We start from the raw sequence: 22,178 nt of genomic DNA, 5'->3' as shown, positions 1-22,178 counted from the left end.
TTTCTTGGGAGTTATCGGCTCAAATAAACTCACAGATGACCTTAGCTACCATCTAGTTCAATCCCCGTCATTTTAGAGATGTGGAAACTGAGGCTCAGAGAAGTTAATTCACTTGCATGATGTCACACGGGCTATAAGTGAAGATTCCCTCTTCAGGCAAGATTTGGCCTAAATACTTCAGATGTCCCTTCCAGCTCTGAAATTCTGTGATTCTCTATTCAGGAGCCAATTTCTGAGCTGGGGAGAAGGCCAAGCATATTTCCAACAAGGTGAATCTATCTCAGAGAAGTACCTTTTACAGCCATGACTCAGAAAGGGTACTATTGCCCTCTTTCCCCTGTTCCAATGATGGTTCAGCGTGGCTCAGAGGTCCTACATTTTACTTGAGTACTCTTCTATGGCTTGTTTTAGAGGACACCCAACCGTAGATAGCCAGCATCAGCGGAGGCGAAGTCGACTCTGCTGGTGCTGCCCTCAGACCGACTTCCCACTTACTGGCAGTCCTGACCTTTGGGCAGGCCTGACCCACTCAGGTGGCATCATTCTACACTTCTACCAGTAGAGGACCCTCTTCCCTGTTTACCTTTTCCTAGTCAAAGAAGGGGAGCAAGAAGGAGTCCAGGCCTCTGGGCTTACTTCTCTAGAGATCCCCTGGGCCTCTTCTGCCTGTGGAATGATTAACTATATTGATGGAAGATAGAGTTGTCTTCCTTATTGTCTCCCTAAAAAGGAAGGAGAAATTTCGACTCTTCTTTTGAATCATCAGTCAAATATTTTCTCAGCCTCTAGTATGTACAAAACCCTGGGAGGCGGGGGCACGGCCCAGGGTAAAGTCTAATTTGTTCAGTTGCTGCCATCAGGGAGCTTGCTTTCTAGTCAATGAGCATTCCACCTCTGCCTTTCTCCCAGTCTATTTGACAAAAATGTTGAGGAAGATGAGGCCAAAGCTAGATCCCTCCCGCTCTCCACTAGGGGCCTCCAGCCACCTACTTTGGTACCATCTCACCCACACGTCTCCATCGTTTCCACCAATAGGTTATTGTCGATTTGGTCAGGTACCTTGCTACAATCCAGGCACTCCTGTCATCTAACAGGCATGTCAGAAGAGGAAATTACCTTTGTCTCACGTGATGCTATTTTAGTGACCACTTTACAATCCCCCCCCCCCACCGCCCCCGAATTAAAGTCAAGCCAGTAGTTGGTGATTCTACTCTCTTGTATTTTTTGAAAACCAAAGACCTTTGCACTCTGTAATTGATCAAGGATCACCAACAGTGACTCAGAGCCCATCATTCCTCAGTCCTAAACAGTGATCCAGAAATCCCAATTCCATTAGGATCATAGATAAATTTGATTTATTGTTATTAATAATAATCTCTCCATGCCTTCGTTTCTCCCTTTGGCAAATGAAATACAGCCAACTTCCAGGCATAGAGCCCAAATCACAGAATTCTACACGTGATTCACATTTTCCTGTCCTCCATTTGCCCAACGCCTGGAGAGGGCCCACGGTGTAACGGAAAGAATACCGAATTTCCAGTCAGACGCTCTAGGTTCCACCTCAGGCTCCATTGCTTACTGTCTGTGTGGCCGTTTCCTATTTCCCTTCTCTACACCCTAGTTTTTGATCTGCTCGGGTCAGGCCAGATGATCTCTGAGGTGTCTTCTGTAGAACAGTCACCACCTCATCCAGCCGCCTCCTTCTCCAGAGAGGTTAGAGGCCTGTCCCGAGGATGACAGAGTAAATTAGCCATTCCTAAACGTGGCCTGCTCACTAGCCCTACCACTGAAGGGCTTCTCAGCCTGAAGGCGTCTTGGCTCCATCGTTCTACAGAAGTCACTTTGATTCTCCCTCACACTTTCCAGAGTGCTCAGTTTGAGCCTCTCTGCTAGGCCTATCATGTAAAGTTCGAGACATACATGCTTGGGCCTTGTCTGGCACTGGGCCGTTAGGGCAGAAGGCGAGCGTTCTGTAAGGACATCGCACACGGTAATTACTTAACTGATTAGGTTCTCTAAACGCCAGCTGCCTGAGTGTGCCGAGATCTGGACTGCTATGTGGGAAGGCTTGTAGTGAGGCTGTCATTGACTGGCTACACAGAGTGGTCTAGGATCTTAGGCCTCGCTCTCACCCATTTTCCAGGAGGAGGAGACACCGATAAAGAACTTGCCACAGGTGCCAAGTGGCAGCTCTATCAGGTCTCTCTATCCCCGCCCCCAAGCCCTGGCACAATGGAAAGAATACTGGGTTGGAGTCAGAGGCCCCAGGTTCAAATCCCAGCAAGGTCAGAAACAATGTCTATATCCTTGAGCTCACCCCTTAGCCTCTATAAAACTCAATTTTTGCATCTGCAAAACAATGTTTTGGGAGTAAATTAATCTACAAAATGGGGGGTAATATTTAGATCATTTATTTCCACAAGATTGTTGGATTGTTGAGAAGAAAATGCTTTGTAAGCTTTAAGACCCTAAATCGGTGGGAATCATTACTATTGCCATCTTCTCGCCTTGCTTAGTCATTCATTTCCTGTTTCTCCCTATGTCTTATGGTCCTTCTCATACTGCAGGCCAGCTCTGAGTCAGCTTGTCATCTGCTTTACTCCCTCCCACATCCTTCCACCAGCCTCCGTGGCCCCCTCCAGTTGAGTGCCAGGGTCAGAGGCATCATCAGGCAGCAGAGTCCAGCTCCCAGCAGCTGCCTGTGGAGTATAAGTAAGCTCTTGTTGCCTTGAGATCTCCCCAAGGCTGGAGCTCTCTGGCAAGTGCGAAGAAGGCTGATCTGACCATCTCAGTGTAGGTTTGCAAGGGCGCAGGTAGAATTCCCGACGGAGAAGCTAAGAAGCGAGGGAGTTTCTGCCCTCCACTTTCAGTCTTGGCATTCTGGTTCTGCAGGTGTCTGTGCATCTCCTCAGATTGCCTTGGGGTTTTCTTCTTTGGCCCTCATCTCTGTCCTGCTCCTCTTCCTGACTTCATTATTTCTTCTTGGAAAGAGGATCATTATATCAGACATTGTTTCATGACACAAAGGACCTAGGAACATGGCAAGAGCCTTTCTCTGTTGGCTTGTATGCCTGCCCCAACCCCTGAGAAACTGGGGGTGATCCAGGCACAAGGCCTCCAGTAGTCTAAGACCCATTGACAAGCAAGCGGTTCCCAGACTCAACAGAGAGTTTTACTGAGATGAGAAAAACCAAAGAGACTCTTGAATGAGCAGCCCTTGGCCCCCCCAAATGCCTGGCAGTCCTCAGAGACAGAGGCCCAGATATTAGAGATCCATTACCAAAGACCCCACTAAGAGTGTTATCTTGTCTTTATCTCTAGCTCTGTCTCCACCTTTCAGGTCCTCCTTAAGGACTTCCAGCTCTGACACATTGCCAGCCACATTGATTACCACCACCATAGATTCCTTGCAAGGCACTTGGTTTTCTACAGTTACCAAAACAGAAGAGGAAGAGAGGGATAGGGCAATTTTCCAGCTTCCTGTTACATCGACGGAAGTGCAATTCCTAAAAGATACTAATGACCTCCTGTTCAATTAGCCTACGAACTTCTATTACTTAGGGGAAGGCCCCCCATTTGACAGTCACTGCTGGGAAAACTGGAAAGCAGCTTAGCAGAGAGTCATTCTATATCCCAGTGGATATGTCATCTAAATATGTCACATCGCAAGACAAAAGGCAAAGAAGCAAGTGCCTTCCAGCCAGCTGTGGTTAGAAGAAAGACTCTTCCCCAAATAAGGGATATAGGCAGGATCGGGAGAGAGAAAAGGGACAATCCTGACTGCGGAAAGTCAGAAAACTTTTGTTCGCAATAAAATAATTGCAAGTAGCATAAGAAGAAAAATTGTCAGTTGAGGAAAAGTCTTTGCATCATCGGGAAAAGTTCAAGAGGAGAGCTACGTAGGTAAATTCGGCCCAAAGGTCATTCCCTCGGAGGTGACAGGAAGGGTTTTCAAAAGAACTACAGACTATAAGGAGCCACATTAAAGATTGCTCTCAAAAAGCAAATTAAAACAGCTCTGGGGTTTCACCTCATACCCAGCAAAGTGGCAAAAATGACAAGACTGCTGTAGACAATGTTGGCTGAGCTGTGGAAAGACAGGCACGCATCAGGCATCATTGGTGGAGCTAGGAATTGGTCCACAGATTCTAGAAGATCATATGCAAGTTTCTAGGTCTTCTCTGTTCTATCATGTAGCCCTTCCTTTCTCTTTATTCTTATTCCCATCTGCCTAGACTGTTCTAGTACCTCCACACAAGTCTTCCTAGCTCCACTGTCTCCCACTTCTGAGCTGTCCCTCGTTTGTGCTGCTGTTAAAAGAAGCTTCTGTGAGCGTAGGTTCAAAAACCTTCGTTGGCTCCCCATTTCCTCCCAAGTAAAGTGTGCCCGCCTTACCCTGGCACAGACTCTCCACAGTCTGAATGCACCTTGCCTTTCTGACCATCTTTGAGATTTATTCCCTTTCCCACACTCTATTCTTTAGGAATAATCCAGACCATTCTCTGTCCGTCGCAACCCCAACATTCTCAACTCTGACAGCTCTTTCCTTTTGTTCATACTGTTCTCACTGCTTGGGATATCCTCTCTCCCTCTCTTTGCTCCCTGAGTTCATGCCCAGCCTCTCAAACTCAACTCGGAAGCCGTCTTCTCCAGGAAACCTCCTCTCGTTTCTCCTCCCACCCCAACCCTATCATTCTTTCTGACATAGGACCTTGCTTTGCACCTCTCTGCTGCATTTATCATGTATCGTGTATCCTAGTTATCTGTGTTGTATGTTACACCCCACCAATACTCTAAACAAGTGGGTACCTACCATATCTTGGTTGAAGCTGAGTCCATTTAATTGAGCCTCTGACCATCCGAATTGGATAGGGACTCTATTTCAGCCCCACCATCCTTTGAGTTGATTAATTCCTGCTCAGGAAAGTTCTTGAGCCAATAAAGTTAAAAGGCTATCCTGGATCCTTCCCTTCCTGATTGGGAACCTGGAGAACTAGGAATTTTGCATTTCCCCAAGGTGAGGGGAAAGGCCTGACCATCATGACTAAGAAACTCCCTCTCACCAGAGACCTCTCCGAGCTCGAGGTTGTCATTAATTAGGGCAGAGTTTCTCCCCTGGACTGAGCTTGCAGAATTAGATCCAGAGAAGAGGCTAGCACAGTGTTGTAGAAAGGTCAATATCCTGGAAGTCTGAAGGCCTAAACCTTCTGGGTCTAGGCTCTGCCACTAACTCAGTGTGTGACCTTGGATGAGTCCCTTCCCTTCTCTGAACCTCCATTTTATAGAGAATAACGGCGTCTCTACCTTCCGCACAGGGTTTGTGAGGAAGGTGGAGAAAAAGCACTTTGTCCACTGATGTGATAGAGAAGCTTGAGCCCTAACCCAGGCCTGGGCAGGTTGCATCAGGCCCTAGAATGTGTGAGGGAAGTTCATTGACTCTCCAGCTTGATTCGATGTACCCAGTAGGGTATAAGAATCTGAAAGCGTAGAGATAACGAGGCCCAGTCTGGAGGACAGCTGAATTCCAGGTTTTCTGTAGAACCTTTTGTTTTCTTTTCAGCTTTGTGAGCTTCTTGCAGCCAATTTGAATGACTCTAATTACTTGTTTGGAAACATGCAGGTTGGACAGAAGCAGCAGGGTATGGATTGAAACACTAAAAGGTTAAATTGATGGATGACCAACAAGATAAGGAATCTGCCTCAGAGGACGGAGGAACCAGACTGATTAATGGGATGAAAGAAAATGGTAAGGAAACCTTGCAAACCACCCATTCCCATCACTCCCCAGATGAAGTTTTTTCACTTCTCACCTTCCGATTCTCGTGGGATTTTTTTTTTTTTTTTGGTTATCGTGCCACACTGGAGAGCTGAGAGAGAGGATAGGCCAATACTGCCAATTGGCCTAGAAGGCCAAGGTGTCACTGACTAGAGGCAGCCTGGTTTTGTGGGAGGATTGTGAGAACCGGATTTAGCAATTGGAGCTGGATTTGAATCCCAGCTTGGGTATTTACCAGTGGTGTGGCCACAGGCAAGTCATCACTTCTCTCTGAGCTTAAGTTTCCACAGCTGAAAAATGGAGAAGAAGCTAATACTTGCACTAATGTATTTTGTAAGCTCTAAAAAGCTATTTAAATGTTAGCAGTCGTTAGGCCGATGTGTTGCCCTGTAGCTTCTTTTTCTCCAAGTTCATGGAGTTTCTAGGTCTGTGTTGGTAGTACAGGGCTCTGGATTAAAATTTTCCCAAGAAGAGTGAATCCGGGATAAACTTGCATTTAATTTGCAGATAATCCCATGGCTTGTACTCTATCGTTAAACAGTTTTCAAATAAAAGGTTTATTAATGCTCCCCTAAAGGGTATTCCTTGGTCCCAAATGAAGATAGTACCTTTTCACACACTTTCATTGATCCGTATCACTCTTCCATTTATTATCTGTGTCGTCTTAGGCAAATCAGTTGCCTCAATGGAGTAGATGAGCTCTAAAATCTCTTTTAATTTTATCAAAACAAAAACAGGCTACCTCTGTGGTTTTCTGTTCTCTTATGTGCAGCTTCCCAACCTATTTTTGCCTCCTCCGTTTTCTCAGAGAAGCCGAGGATATGTGACCAACTGCTGGGCCTCCTCATTAAGTTCCTTATTGATATCATTTGCCCACCCTATTGGTAGGGTTCAGCTCAATTTTCTTTTATTCACTGTCCTTTAGTCCTTGGTAGTTGCATCTCGGGAGACGCAGAGAAAGGTGTGCCACGAGGGGAAAAAAACACGTATTTGGATGAGCCCCATCGTTTCTGGCCAATTCTGGCATGTGGTCCATGCAGACAGCCTGGCTCGGTAATTAGAGGGAGGAAGAGAATTTGTAATGTAGCAGAAAGATTTCCTGATGATCCTGCCCTTTGCTAATCTACTCTAGTCAAGCTAAATTGATGGCTGCCGTGTCAATGGGGTATCTTCTTTCCTTGAGAATTTGGTGCAGTTGATCAGAAATACATTCTGGCCAGAAGAGCAAGTTCCCTGCTTTGGTTTTGTTTACAAAGCAAACAATTGTGATCATGTCTCATTCCACATATTTTCACTCCACACCTCTCAGCTAGGAGGAAGGAGATTTGTTTCATCAGAACTACAGAATCAAAATTGGTCATTCGCTGCATTGATATATATATATATATATTTGATATTTTTGGTGTCATTTTCCTTTACATTCTTGAGATGATATTATGATGTCATGTCTAGCTCTCTCATGGTTCTTATTTTACTCTGTATCAGTTCATACAAGTCTTCTCGAATTTCACTGAGTTCTTCATAATTGTTTCTTATGTATCTTACAATATCTTACAATTGTATCTTACAATAATCTTCCTTTACAGTCATATAGCGTGATTTGTTCAGTGGTTCCTCAATCAATGGGCACCCATTTTGTTACCGATTTTTTGCTACTATAAAACGTGCAGCTATAGATATTTTCACGTATAGGGAACATTTCCCTCTACCTTTAATCTCCCTGGGGTTTATGTGGCAGGTTTTGTTCTCTCTTTTGCAGAGGAGAGGCCCCAAAAGGTTCAGTGGTTTGCCCAAGGTCAAACGAACAGTTGAGTCTCCCAACTCCCAAGCCACTAGTCTACTCTACCTATTGAATTGACTAAGTATGATTGTCAATTCAAAGGTTTATAGACCCACAGGGCCTTTAGAGACCATCTAGTCCTACCTCCTTATTTTACAGATGAGGGACCTAAGGCCTAGAAGAGGTCAAAACCACCTCCCATCCCCTGGGATATACCCTCTGTGCTACTTTCCATTTATTAAAATGCTCCCTAACTTTCAGGGACTGGTTTGAGTCCTACTTTAGTTCAAGAACGGTTATAAGCAAGGCTCCATGCTTGGAGATTCAAAGATCAATATGAAATAGAGACTCTGCTCTCAAGGAACTTATTGTCTGACAGGGAGGGCGAGTAAACAGATAAGTCTGATTCATAGTAGAGTCTGCCAAGTGCAAAGGAAAGGCCAGGCAAAGTGCTATTTGAGAGACCACATCACTGTCACTTCGGAAGGGAAGGGGAAGGTGATACAAAGAAGCTGATTTCTCATTTGGGCCTTGAAGAAAGGGAAGAGCTTCAGGAGGCTGAAATGATCTAGGAGAGACAAGATGAGCAAAGACAGAGAAATAGGGGAGGGCATGGCCAGAGTAGAGGCCAGCAAGGAGCCACGTTTGGCTAGAGTAGATGACACATTAAAGGAGAAGAGTCTTAAGATAAGTCTAGATGTGTAAATTAAAGACAGATTATGGAAGTCACTGAGAGTTGACAGCAGAGAGCCACTGAAGGTTTTTTGAGAAGCGCCTTAGGGACACAGGATAAGCAATGACTTGCCTGGGGTTAATAGCTAGATGGCAGAACAAATCCTGAACCTCAGGTCTTCCAATTTGAAATCTACTCATTTTCTTGCTGTAACAGCTATCATTTTTCATACCGATTCTCTCGGTCATGATCGCCATCTTTGTTAGGTCAAGGACCAAAAAACACACTCATCCATAGGGATAGATAGATTTCATCGGTCTAAGGAACTCCTGGATGAGGGTAGCCCTTTGGCCCTCTCAGAGAGGGGCAAGTGCCTGCTCTGCAACTTCTAGTCTTCAAGACAGAAGTTGTCCAAGGCCACATGGCCTCTTTGGGACCAAAGTAAAGCTTAAATCCAGGGCTTCGGGCTTCTGAGGCCAGCTCTCTAGAGCCCCTACTCTGACTCTAATCATAGAGGCCAAACGCTGTCTTTAGGTTTTTCTCCAACTGTGATTCTTGCTTTCTTCTTAGTGAGATAAAAGGCATTGAAGGAGCCAGGTTGGACAGGTCGTTCAGAGACCGTTCAGTCCCGCTTCCTGCCTCCTCAGCCCATCCTTAGTAGGAGGCATATTGTTCTAGCAAACTTCAGTGATCACAGTTGTCCAGAATGGGCCAAACCCCAAATCACATGCCATATATACATGTGATAAGTGATGTCATAGGTTTTGCTTTTGCATTTCTACTCCCATAGTGCTTTCCCATAAGTCCTTCAGGGGTGTCCTGACTTGTTGAATTGCTACTAGTAGCAAAGTCCATTACATTGGATTGTTCCACAGAGCTTTACTTTCTGTGTACAGTATTCTTCTTCAGTCACCTATTTTAATGCTTGACGGCCTAGAACAAATTTGGTGGCATGTGATGCCATGAGGTGGCATCAGTTTAATTCTGTGCAGCTATTCATGGAACTTGCAAGACCCTGAGCTGTATGCTGGGAAAAAGGCAGACCCTTCCCTCAAGGAATTCAGGAGGAAATACATGTACACAGATAAAAAGGGTGCCAGGAAGAGCAAGACAAGGGCAGAGTCCAGGTGCTATGAGAAAATTTAAGGGCTAGATTATATTCACCTGGCTTGGATGGGGCGTGGTGGGAGTAGGGATGTACCCTGATCAGGGTTCACACAAGAATATATAGTTAAAGCTGGAGTTGATCTTACGAGGCATCTGGTCTGGTGGTGTTGGACTCAAATAGAGACAGAGGCCACTAATCTGTACATTACAGATCTTTAGAGGGCACATATTAACTTAGCTTTTAAAATGTAATGTTATCTGGGGGCAGCTAGGTAACTCAATGAATTGAGAGCCAGGCCTAGAGACAGGTGGTCCTGAGTTCCAGTCTGGCCTCAGATACTTCCTTGGCAAGTCACTTAACCCCCATTACCTAGCCCTTACCACTCTTCTGCCTTGATTCTAAGATAGCAGGTAAGGGTGATTTTTAAAAATGTGATGTTACATATGCCTTATCGTGTTTTTATTGTTTTTTGTAAATGTTTACCAATGACTTTTCAGTCTGGTTTGGGCTGTTGTTGACATCTCTGATGCAGTCCAGTCCCCTTATTTTTATATTTGAGGGACCTGAGGCCTAATTTAACCTGAGGTTAAATGACTTGCCCAATATCTCACCAGTAGTGACAGAAACAAGATTTGAACTCAGGTCTTTTGACTCCAGATCTCTCCCTCTTTCCTGCTGGAGGTGGTACCTTATACTGGGTCTTGAAGAAAAAGGAAGATTTCATTACATTTTGATGGGAGTAACCGAGTCTATGGGTGATAGAATGAATAAAGGAGAAGACAAGGAAGAGAGCTGGATGAAAATGGGCGGGGGGCATAGGATAGTCCAGGTCAACTAAAATGTAGAATAAATGAAAAGGAATCATATCCATTGGGATCATCTGGAAAGGTGGGTTGGAGACAGATTGTGGAGGACCCTGAGTGCCAAGATTAAGAGTTGATGTTTTATTAAGTAGACAATGAGAGCCACTTAAGCAGTTCCAGCTAGGAAGTGACATGATCAGATTCTTCCTATACGTTAGGAAGATTCATTTGGCAACTGTGTCGAAGACTGATTGGAGAGGAGAGAGACTGGAGTCGGGGAGACCAGTCAAGAGGCCATTATAATAATAGTTCAGGGGAAAGATAGCAAGGAACCAAGCTAGAGTGGTTTCGGTAGAAATAGGAAGAAGAGGACAGCGGTGAGAGATATTACAGAGCTAAAAATTCAACATGACTCGGCCTCTCTGAGGGGAGAGAGGGAGAGAAATCTAGGAAATTGTGTGTGGTGTTGTACTCCACCGAAGTAGAGTTTTGAAGGTGGGAGTGGGATGGGGAATGATTAAGGGCAAAAGATGAAGAATTCCACTGCTGGACATGTTAAAATTGAGGTAGTGATGTCAAGTGAGCATTTGGAAACGCACGAGCCTCTTATACCAAAGGATGAAGTGATGGGGCAGAGCCTCACTTTAAAACAAAAAGGAGGTAGCCCATCTGATCATCCTGCAACCCTGCCTTTATAATCGTTCGAGAAGAAATAACTGCCCCTAGAAGAAAATGAAGCCGAGCTTCAATAAGGGCCGTGTTCTCCTATTAGGAGTTTTCAAAGATTTGAAGGCTGTTCTTTAGGGCTCTGGTTTCTGCTTTGAGGGATGAAAAAGCTGAGCATTGCTGGACTTCTACAGGTCAAGGAATAGAAATGTAGACAACCTACCAGAGGGGAAAAAAGGAAACAGAAAACAAGCCAGGTCGCCAAAATCCGTAACCGTGTCCCTGTCTTCTTCTGTTTCCGTTCCCTTACCCACCCCCCTTTCCCCAGGCTCAAATGACCAGGATTTGATGGTGAAGCTGGCAGCGTCGACATTGCAGACCCTGACGTTGACACCCAAAGAGACTCTGGTGTCTACCCGGGGCCTTCTGCCTCTAACTTCCAAGAAGCCCTGCCTACCAAGTCCTCCATCGCCCCTGAGGCTGATCGATGCACCCGAGCATTCTTCTAATGACTCCTCTGTGCATGCCATTGCCCTGACATCTGGTGTAACCAAGGGCTTGAACACATGGTCATTGCCAGGGGACTGTGAGAAAGCTCCACTCTCCATCATGGAACCCGGAGGTATGTCGGCCCTTACTGGTGACTGCCTTATGCAGCCAAGTCGGACTTGCCTAGGCTGCTTCATTGAATCCAAGGATGGAATCGATGCAGAACCAGGTATCAGCTTGAAACCGGGTGATATAAATAGGGATTATGATACCTGTTCTGTCTCTGATATAGGGATTCATTGTATGAACACAGGAGAAACCATGAGATATGGGGATGAGCTGCTCTCTGACCAGCTCCTAGGCTTCCCTCTTCATAAATCTAGGGCAGGAGACAAAAGAGACACAGAGAAATCTGACAGCGACTCAGAGGACCCCACTCAGAAAAATTATTATGAGGGATTGCTATTAGATAAATGCAACGGGGAGGAAACTCTGCTTTCAAATACTAATCAGGAATGGGGCTACTTTGAGTCTTTCATTAGTGAGAGCAAGATTGAGCTGCTTGACCTCTGCTCAAAAAATGAGCTGTCAGTCAACCTGTTTTCAGAGGAGGACGTAGACAACTATATGTTTGATGATGACGACTCAACTCTAGGCAGCGATGTCTGCTCCCTGAAGATCCGATACGAATCCTTCCAGGACAATGTGCGAGACAAGACCAACGTCCTACAGGACGATGCCCAGTTCAACTTTTTCCCCAGTGTTTTCACCAGCTGCTCCAAGCGGGAGGCAAAAGGTGGGGGCCTGAAGCGGAGTGGAGACTCTTCCCAGTTCAAAGTCCCTGTGGAGAGTATCATCTGGGGGGAGGAGGAAGAGGAGGAAGAGGAGAAGAAAAAGAGAGACCTGGAAGCTGAAGTCCAGAACAAGGGGGCGGAAGAAGAAAAGGAGCTGGGAAGGGCATCCACCGTAAGCAAACCATGCAAGGGCTCTGATGCAGTCAAGTATGTGAATTCCAAGCGGAACCCCTTTCTTGACTCTGCCAACTCTGCCGAGGACTCTGGGGAGCTGAGCGATGACAGTTCCTGCACCGAATCCTCATATGATGCCTTGAAAGAGATAAAGGATTGTAGCCGCTATCTTACTCGCGATTCTCATTCTGGCTCCTCTTCCTCCACCACCACCATCCAGCAGAACTATGGACTGAGGGCCAAAAGGAAAGTCCGATACAGTGAAGACTATCTATACGATGTTGACTCCATAGACAGCGAGAGGATGTGTGAGAAGAAGGAGTGGCAGCCAGATGGGCAGAAGGAGGAGGACGATGATGAGTGGTGCCCCAAGAAGAGGCGGAAAGTATCCCGCAAGGAACCCCCGGTCATTATCAAATATATCATCATCAATCGCTTCAAGGGTGAGAAGCACATGCTGGTGAAGCTGAGTAAGGTGGATGCCAGTGAGATGACAGTAACATTGAGTGAGGACCTGCTCCACAAATATGCCAGGCTGGCCCCACTGAAGGGCTTCTGGCAAGAGAAGCAGCAGAGCCGCCTCCATTCCCTTAGATCCACCCTCTGTCACAAGAAGAACTTCCACCCGAATGGCCTCGAGGCCCCATTCCCAACTCCGCCTCGGAAAAGAAAGTGCAAACTGGCCAACCGCCACAGGATCCAGAGAATCCAAGCCATTGAGCAATCGGCAAACAAACAGGGCTCCTTCTCCTGTGAGCAGAAGCAAGGCAGTGGCAGTAAAGAAGATGCCTGCCAGAAAGGCACACTTCATAGCGGGGCTAGAGCTGCCTCCAGCTCTGCCAGCGAAGTGCATTTCAAGGACGTGGCTGGGCCTGACTCAGTGAAGAACCGATCACAAGACCGAGAGTTCCGGAAAGGGCCAGAGAGGAAAGTGCTCCATCGAATCAAATTTAAGAGCGAAGCCAGGTTAAAAAGCAAGAAGAATAAAGCAGGGCAAGAAAATGGCAAGGCCGCCACTCAGCCAGCCCTGGAAGGCCAAGAAGCAGGCTCCAGTCTGAAGGAGAACATTCGTAGAGCCCCAGAAAGCTCCCACCGATCGCATTGTCGCGAAGATAACACTGCTAAAAATTCTCTCTTCTTACCAGCCACCTGCTCGCCTGACACGCCTCTGCCATCTGCTAATATTGCCACCAATGTCCCCGTTATCCCTGGAGGGTATCTGCAGACATTGTTAGATGCATCAGATTTATCAAATACTACTGCCATCTCCTACTTCACCCACCATCCCCCGGGACAGCATTCTGCTGCCCTTGCCCAACCCGAAAAAGCATTCACATCTCTCCAAACTGGCCAGAGCTGTGTGCTCTCTCCACCTTCTGAGTCTGAGCTGCAGCACTCGCCCCATCCCCTCAAAATGAATGCAAGTCCCTTTGGAAGTGTCTGGTCCATCAAGGCGATGACTAGCCCTCAGGACTTTGTGGCCAGTGCCCCAGGAGAGACGGCCAGGGATCTCTCAGGTAAGTTTGGTGGCTCCGAAACAATTCCAGCAGCGGGTAACCTGTCTGCTGCTATGTATAGCCCAATGGGGAGCAGCAAGCACCCATACCATGCTAAATATATGCAGGACAACCAGCTGCCATCCGATGATGCCTATCAGCCCTGCCATTTCAATAATGCAGAGGGCTGCTTTCCTTTCCAGCGGGGCACGCTCAACACAGACAATGGCCGGCTCATTAGCTTTGATTCCGTGGGCTCGCTGTCAGTCAGCTCAAGCAATTACAGCTCCTTGAGCTTGAAGTCTTGTGAAAAGGAGGGTGACGAGGATATCAATGATGACTTCTTAGCTCACTGCAGCCCCAAGCTGGTGATCCAGCAGAGCATTGACGAGATCTCCCCCCTGAAGGAGTCTACTGACCTCCTGGACATCTCTAACTTCACACCAGACAAGTTCCGCCACTCATCTCTCTCTGAGATGTCCCCACCAGACACCCCTAGCCTTTCTCCACAAATCACGGGCTCAGAGAATGGCAAGACACTAGGGGTGCTAAAGGTGTTCCCAGAGGGCACCCCAGCCACTTTGGGCAATGGAGAGAAGGTCAAGTGGGATTGTGGCAGCCTTTCACACCAAGATGAGACAGGTGATGGATTTACTCTATGTAACCATCAATTTCAGTTCCATATGTTCAATGATGAGGATTCTGTCGGTCTACTCCAAAAAAATCCTTGCCTGTCAACATTTAATGAGCCATCTGGTCAAATTAGCACCAATAGCAAAGTGTCAAAATCGAAAAAGAAAAGTTCACCCAGCAAGAGTGGGGCTACAAACCAAAGCTCTTCCCCAAAAGGCACCAGGAAAAAGGCCTCTAAAGCCAACAATAAAGGAATTGAAAAGTCACCTGGCAAAGCCTCCCGCCAGACTCCCAAGTCAACAAGGAAAGGGAAGTATGCAGCAGCTGTAGCCAATGGCGAGAAAACTCAAGTTGGCATCATCCGAGGAGGTGGTCAGCTCAACAGTGCTGCCACAGGAAAGTTGTTGGCAGGATGTGTACACCACGGTGGCCCTACAGGCCCTGTGAAGATGACGGGCCACAAGGAGTTCTCTGGGGAGTGGGCAATGGGGAAGGACAATGGCACAAGCTGGACTGATGTAGGCATGACCAATGCCAATAACCTCCTGGATGATGACCAGAGAGAATTTGAAGAACCTTCCAACATCTTATCCAACATTGCTTCTGGCATGGCCGACGTGCAGAGATTCATGATGGCCTCCATGGAGCCCCTTTGGAGTCCAGTTGGCCATCATGGAGTTCCTAACACATACCGCTCCCCTGAGTCCAACAGCCTGAAATTAAAAACCCTAAAAATCTTGGCCGGAACACCACAAGAGTCTAAGAAAAAGGCCAATGGTGGCTCACCAGGAACTAGTAAGAACCACAGGTTGCCCAAAAGTTCAAGCAGAAGCAGTGGCAAAGCAGGTGTAGGTGATCCTGGCCGGACAAATGCAGTGGGGTACAACTCAGACATTCACTCTCCCTTCTTGGATAAAAACTATAGCAACCTGAGCACTTTAGGCAATAATGGACCAACACACAAAAAGTTATACCGTCACAAATCCAGCTCAAAAACCCTGAGGGATGAGAATTGTAAGGGCAAACGTCAGGAGCGGGAAGCAGCTCCCAGGGACTCGGCTGGGACATCCACTTTGGAAAAACTGAGGTAATACTGCACCGGAATGGCTCAACACATCCTTACCTTCCTACTACCTGCCAAGCCTGCAGTCCCACATTTTTTTCCTTCTTCAAAAATAAGAGTTTGCATGTAAGAGACCATCCCCATTTTCCCCCTCTCCCCTTTTGCAAAATCAAAAAGGAAAAGAAAGGGAAAAAGGGCTCTAGAAGTACTCATACTTGCAAGCTACCTAGAAAGAATGGAAAAAAAACACACAAAAACAAAACAAAATTTAAAAAAAAATCACAAAAAAACACACAAAAATTAAAAAAAAATCTCTTTTTCCTTGACTCAGCTGGTATTAAACACCAACAAGGCTCCTTTTTCCCACCCACCCCCCACCCCTCCCCTCCCTGCAGTTTTGACTTCAATTTTTATTCTTTATTTCCAAAGGGGGAAAACCCCCGACAGTAATAAGATATGCTCTTCTTAATGATTTATTTAGAAAAGGGAAAGACTTCATGGGGGACCCACCTCTTTGTAAAAACTAAAAGAGTTTATGAACATGCACGAAAGCAAAATGGCTTCAGTGGAAAGGCTCTTTAGTTGGACATTTGAAAGCTCATCCCTAACTGAGCTGCATGTGGCCGAGTGGAGTGCTTCGTGGCCCCCTCTGCTGTTTATATCTTTGCCTGCATCCTTCAGCATCCACCACAGCCCAGTTATAACACTGCTCTATGACCCCGTGGTGGGATGGCCAGGAAAGCTAAGGAGTTTGGTTTTTCTGCAGGGAATTCAGCCTCCGGGCTTCTTAAAGCAGAAACAGCATTTTGAGGTTTTTCCTGTGTTGGGATACAAGACTTATTATTACTCTTCTCTAAAAAGACATTTGATGTTTGTTTTCTGTTTCTTTCAAAATATGCCTTGTGGTATGTTGACATGTAAGTGCTGAAATATGGCGAGTTTGACATTATGGGAATACTTCTTTCTGAGCAAGCCCCAAGCCGGGATTCTCTTTGAAAGACTTTAAAAGAGTCGTACATACGGTTGTACAGTAGCTGATGCCCTATGGCCCAAAAGGAAGAAGAAACCACAAAATGATTGTGCCAAACTGATGAACAAGTGACTGGACTGGAAACACGTTTCCTTTTTTCTCAGCATTGGGTTGTGAGTGTTTGGGGAATTTAGCCCCTTTGATTTAACAAGAAACATTCCAGTGGTCTGCTAATAACCAACCCAACTTCCTTGGGCAACAGCTCTAGCTCCAGGGGAAACTGGGTTGTTCATTTACACCAATTTACCAAAACTTATGGACAAGGTTAACAATGTGCCAAATTGACTGACCTCATTTTCACAGACGCACCCCCACAGTTTACAGCTCAAAAGCATTCTATCTTACACGTCACACGTCACACACACACACACACATACATACACACACACAAACACACACACAAACACACACACACAAACACACACACAAACACACACACCTGCTAAACAAACACTAAAGTCCTGTGTAGAAACAGGACCAAATCGACAAGGCGATGAGATCTTTTTATTCGCTCTCTCCTTGCCGAAGAGTTGAGTTGTAGTAGAAGATTAGAGAAAACGCCAGGTAAGTCCGGTATAGGAACTCGAGTGTACACATTTAAAGAACATTTTCCAAGGAAATGAAACAGCTGCTTTGAAAAGTTTCTGTTTTCTAAAAGCAAACTCTGTAGCTGAAGATTATTTAAAGTGCAAAGTTATATTGCTGAGCCTTTGTATCTCCGTTTTATATCTTTTCTAAGAACCTGGGGAAAATTCTAAATATCGGCATCAAATCCATGCTGAGGATGAACCGAGTGCGTTGATTGTTGCTTAAAGCATTTTATCCTGCTTTGTGTCTTCTCTGGCTTCAATGTTCTTGGAGTATTTCATTTCATAATGCTAATGTCAACGTGACCTGTGTTCCGATTCTATCGAGTATTTTCGTTTGATCTGATCATTTATTTCCCTTTGAGTTGATGTCACAGAACCCAGAACGATCTTGGGGGGATGAGCCAGTTAGGGCCGAATAACCTTCGTTGGGGGGGATAAGCATCAAGTGTCGATGCCCACTTGACCAGATCCCAAAAGAAACAAAATCTTTTTGCCTGGTGCCACAGTTCACACATCTGCTACTATCTCTGCCCCCCTTTGGCCCCTCTAACTCACGCCCCTACTTGAAAATTGAACATCTCTTTTACTTGCAGTGGAGAGCCTCCATGTCTGATGCATTTTGATCCAAAATGAGATCCGGGGGAAAAATTGAGCACTATACAGGGATTGTTATTATTCTTTATCTTCATAAATCATTAGTTGGCTTACTGACCTAGGAACGTATGGGCCGGGGTGGGGAGAAAGAGGTAAAGCGGGTGGGGGAGAGCAAGCTTAGGAGGCAAGAAAAGGCCAGAACCGAAAGGGAGAATGTGATAGATTAGGAGGCGAGAAAGGAACAATGCTCATTTTGAAGGGGAGAATGTGAGCATGGGGACTTAAGAGATAGTGACTAGGTAGTCGTTGCCTTTCTCCTATGTTCACACGGAGCTTTAGAAAGGCACCAGAAAAGATACGGAAGGAGAATCATTCAGAAGCATCGAATGTCAGAACTGGGAGAGACCTTAGAGATCGTTGACTCCAGCTCCCTCATTTTACAGAGGAAGAAACTGAGGCCCAGAGAGAAGTGACCTGAGGTTATACCATGAGTAACTGGCAGGCCCAGGACTCAACCCCAAGCTTCCTGACTCCTGATCTGGGTTCATGATTCATTTCAACAGTCTGCTCTACAGCCAGGAAACACACAGGTAGCAAAATGAATAGAGCCAGCTGTGCCCTCAACGTCAAACCTGACTTTCCCTGGACAAGTGGGCAAGGAGCTATTTGAAAGGCCAATGACAGAATCTTTAGGCTTTGGCAGTCAACAGACATTGACTCTGCTGTGTGACTTGGTAACAATGGAATCTTGACACCAAGTGAAGCAGGTCCCTTGCTCCATAGCTGCTGTCCAGAAGTGGGAAAAACCCAGCTGGAATATTCCACCACTCTGAACTGTGCTGAATGCATGAGGCTGGTTCCTAGAGCTGACCAATTCAAGTTGGTTTAGCAAGCTTTTCCTAATTACCTGTTGTGTTCTGAACATTGTATCTCCTCCGGAGAAGAGCACAAAGTTTCACTAAGATACGGTCTCTTCCATCAAGGAGCTCCCGATCTGGGAGGGAGATAAGACACAAACTCAGATAACTATAATGCACCAAATTGCCGACGTTAAGAATTACCAGGCGGCTGTAAGAGCTTTGAATAAAGGAATCATGGCCTGTGGAGGTTAGCAAGGAGGCTTCTTGGAAGACCCTGCGTTTGAATTGACTGACAAAGGATAGATAGGTAGGAAGTAATCAGGTAGGGAGAGGTAGGGAGGACATTCCAAGCAAAAACAGCGTGAGCAGAGTCTTGGAAATCAGAGAGCTCCAGATGTGATGGGGACCTGGGGGTGGTGGGTGGGGTGGGTGGGAGGAGACGGTTTGACACAGTTCTGAGTCTGATCCGAAGAGACAGTGTTGGAAATTGTTCCATAAGTAGATAGGATTAGATAAAAGGAAAAGTGGGATGGGGTGGGGTGGGGGGATTCTCAGAGAATTATTTTCAGTTCTACCTTGAATCGGGGAGGACGAAGCTAGATGGTTGTGGGTAGCAGGAAGTCATAAACAACGAGAACATTTCCATGTCTCCACTTGCTTTTGCCAACTCCTTTGGAAAGGGTTATTTTGATGGTATCTCCTGGGGAACCATTGAAGGACCCGATATAGGGGGTCACACCTCTATCTACTCCCCAAACCTCTGCCATTTTAAAGCGCCTTTTATTGGCATACAAACCATTGTGTGCCCAAAGGTATTACTGTGAATCCGACTCCTAAGGAAAGACTTTGAATTTAACAAAAAATGAGGATCTGCACATGGGAGACAACTGTAGTAGAATTTAGACCACAAGACTAGAGCTGGAAAGGACCTTAGAGATAATGTAATAATACAACCCCTTTATTGAACAGCTAGCTAGGTGGCATAGTGGATAGAGTGCTGGACTTGAAGTCAGGGAAGGCTTGAGTTCAAATCCTGCTTTAGACCCTTCCTAGCTATGTGACTCTGGGCAAGTCACTTATCCTCTCTCAGACCCAATTAACTGATCTGTAAAATGGGGATACTGGTAGCACCTACCTCACAGGGTTGTTGTGAGGATCTAATGAGGTAATATGTGTAAAAAAGCTGTTCTAGGTGAATGCAAACTGTCATTGTCATTATTGTTACAGAGAGGATAGCTGACGCCCGGAGAAATCACACAGCTGGTAAGTGGTCATCAGGGCCAGAACCGAAATCTAGTGTACTTTCCATGCGATACAGCTGGTGTAGTTGGACAAGCACTGGGTTTTGAGCCAAAGACAGCTGGATTAGAATTCTAGCCCTGCCAATTATGAGTTGCATCACCTTGACCAAATTTCTTCCCTCTCTGGGCTATAGGTTCCTCATTTATAAAATGTGAGAGGGTTGGACGAGCTCATCCAGCTCCAAATTGATGATCCTATGGTCTCTGAGCTCCTAGTGTGTATATACATGGTACGCGCGGCATTGAGTCACCAATAATCTAGAATAGTCTTTGGAAGATCCCATCTTCTCCCATCTAGGTCCTTGAAGACAGAATCACCTTGGACTTCCTGCTAAGAAGTTGCCCACAGCAGAAACCACAGATGAATCTGGGGGTGGAGAAGGGGTCCAGTGATTTCAATATTGGTCCAGAAGAGAGAGAGAGAGAAATAAATCTATTGCTTTGTATGACGTAGGTCATAGGATCGTTAATTTCAAGCTGGAGATCGCTTTTGAGAACATCTAGTGCCAGAGCGGTGATCTGAGCCTAGGTCCCCTGGCTTCAGAATCAGCACTCTTTCCAACAGGCTATGAGGAAAATGGAATACCACCTAGCTCTAGCAGAAACTTTTGTGCTCAGCTGCATTCTTGAAAATTTTTTCCAATTTGGGTTGGGATTGGTTTCGGTTTGTTTTCATTGGTTCATTGAGACAGGGAAGGCTATTCTCCACTGCAAGTATTCGTCCCTCTCCCCCTCTTTTTTTTTAAGGAAAGAAAAGGTGTTTGAACTGTGTTTTGTTTCTTTTGTTTTTCTTGACAAAGCCCATTGTTAAGAGTGGCTTACCCCTAGAGGCACCCAGATCAAAAATGGCGGGGATGGGGACCTCAAACAAGCAGACCAGGCCTTTTAGAAGAGTTTCTCAAACAGGGACCTGAAATAAGGGCAAAAGAAAGAACTTGCATTGGCTTCAGCTGACTTCAGTTTGGGAGACACCTCATCTCTAGCTGGGCGGTGTCATTTGGGGGATGATGCTCAGTCTGCCTAGTACCAAAGCACAAACCCTTTGCAGCACTTTCCTGGCTCAGTTGGACAGCTCCTGATATCACTAAAGGGAACTGGCTGGCTTGAGTCTGGGTTGACATTGGGACCACATGCTCAACCCTTGAGATGCATGAGGTCCACAGAGCAAGACTGGGGAGGTAAGGGGACGCAAAAAAAAAAACCATGGAAGGACAGAAATAGGACCGAGTTTGGGGTATCATACGGCAAGGCTTTCAAGATTAGTATCTCAGGTAAACAAGTGACATTAATGGCAATGGAGAAACGACCGCGGAAGAAAGTCTATCTAGAAGGTAAGAATGGACTGGGGCCCAGGATGATGGGGTGGGGGCTGCCAGACCCATTTTTAAGGCTTTGGATGATGCTCCGTTCGAAAGAGAAGAGAAATGTCGTTTGAATAACCTCCCCTGGCTAGCTAGAAAAATGTCAAGTTCTAAAGCACAATGAAGAGGCCGAAAAGAAAGATCAACCCGGAGAGGCCTGGGAAACTACTTTGGTCCTCATCACGTAGTGGGAAGTGAAGCAGGGTGGAGGTGACAGGAGAAAGATGCTCTCTTTGAATGGCCTGTGGCACACTGGTTGTGCACTTGTGAATGTACCATTCCTGCTGTTTGTTTCCTTCCACAGAATTTAATGCACCTCTGGAGTAAGTTGTTAATGTTTTATGGTGCTAAAGGAGAGGAAATGATGATTTTCAGCCCTGCTCTAACCCCCTAAGTGTTAAAGGAAATTAAAAAAAAACACAAAAAAACCCCTTTAATGGCCCTTTTTATGAATGTAACATAAACATTTCTGTTTGGCATATGACACTGCAATTTTACCATGTCTGGAAATTATTTGCCCTTTTCTTTTAGAATAAGCTTTATAAATATTCTGTAGAGTCGATTGAAGTATAATTCTTAAGGATCATTCTAAGACGCTTACAAAATCTTGTATATTTTTAAGTGTGCCAATTTGTAAAATATTTTGTAAGTGTATATTTTTCTTAGGAAAGTGCTGTGAAGTGTCTGTATGTGCGAGGTTTCCTTTTTCCGCACCCCTGGGTGTGAATAAAAGGACATATACTTAAAAGTTCCTGGTTTTAAAAACCAAACTATAAAGAAAAACAATGAAACTTTTGTTGGGAATTTTGTAATAAGAGATATGTTGTGAACGAGTGTAGTGACCTTGTGTAAAGAAAACTGGCACAGTGGTGAACTCCTTGCTGTTTTATAGAACCTTCTTGTAAATTATTCTTGTAATATTTTTGGTTCTGTTGTTCTTGTTGCGAAGGTTTTAAATATTTGTGACTGTATGGTGAAAATGTCATA

At 45.6% G+C, this 22,178-nt stretch overlaps 1 protein-coding gene across 1 annotated transcript; it reads left to right on the top strand.

Moving 5' to 3' along the window:
- The first annotated feature begins 5,670 nt into the window (after positions 1-5,670).
- Positions 5,671-15,830, top strand: NEXMIF (neurite extension and migration factor). The gene is made up of 2 exons (XM_044682776.1): positions 5,671-5,746; positions 11,135-15,830. The coding sequence occupies exons 1-2, from the start codon at positions 5,671-5,673 to the stop codon at positions 15,481-15,483; spliced, it is 4,425 nt and encodes a 1,474-aa protein (XP_044538711.1). The 3' UTR covers positions 15,484-15,830.
- Positions 15,831-22,178: the final 6,348 nt, after the last annotated feature.

Source organism: Gracilinanus agilis, chromosome X (assembly GCF_016433145.1).
Source record: "Gracilinanus agilis isolate LMUSP501 chromosome X, AgileGrace, whole genome shotgun sequence".
In the NCBI taxonomy this organism is placed as follows: Eukaryota; Metazoa; Chordata; class Mammalia; order Didelphimorphia; family Didelphidae; genus Gracilinanus; species Gracilinanus agilis.
This window is presented reverse-complemented; position numbering and strand designations above follow the sequence as displayed.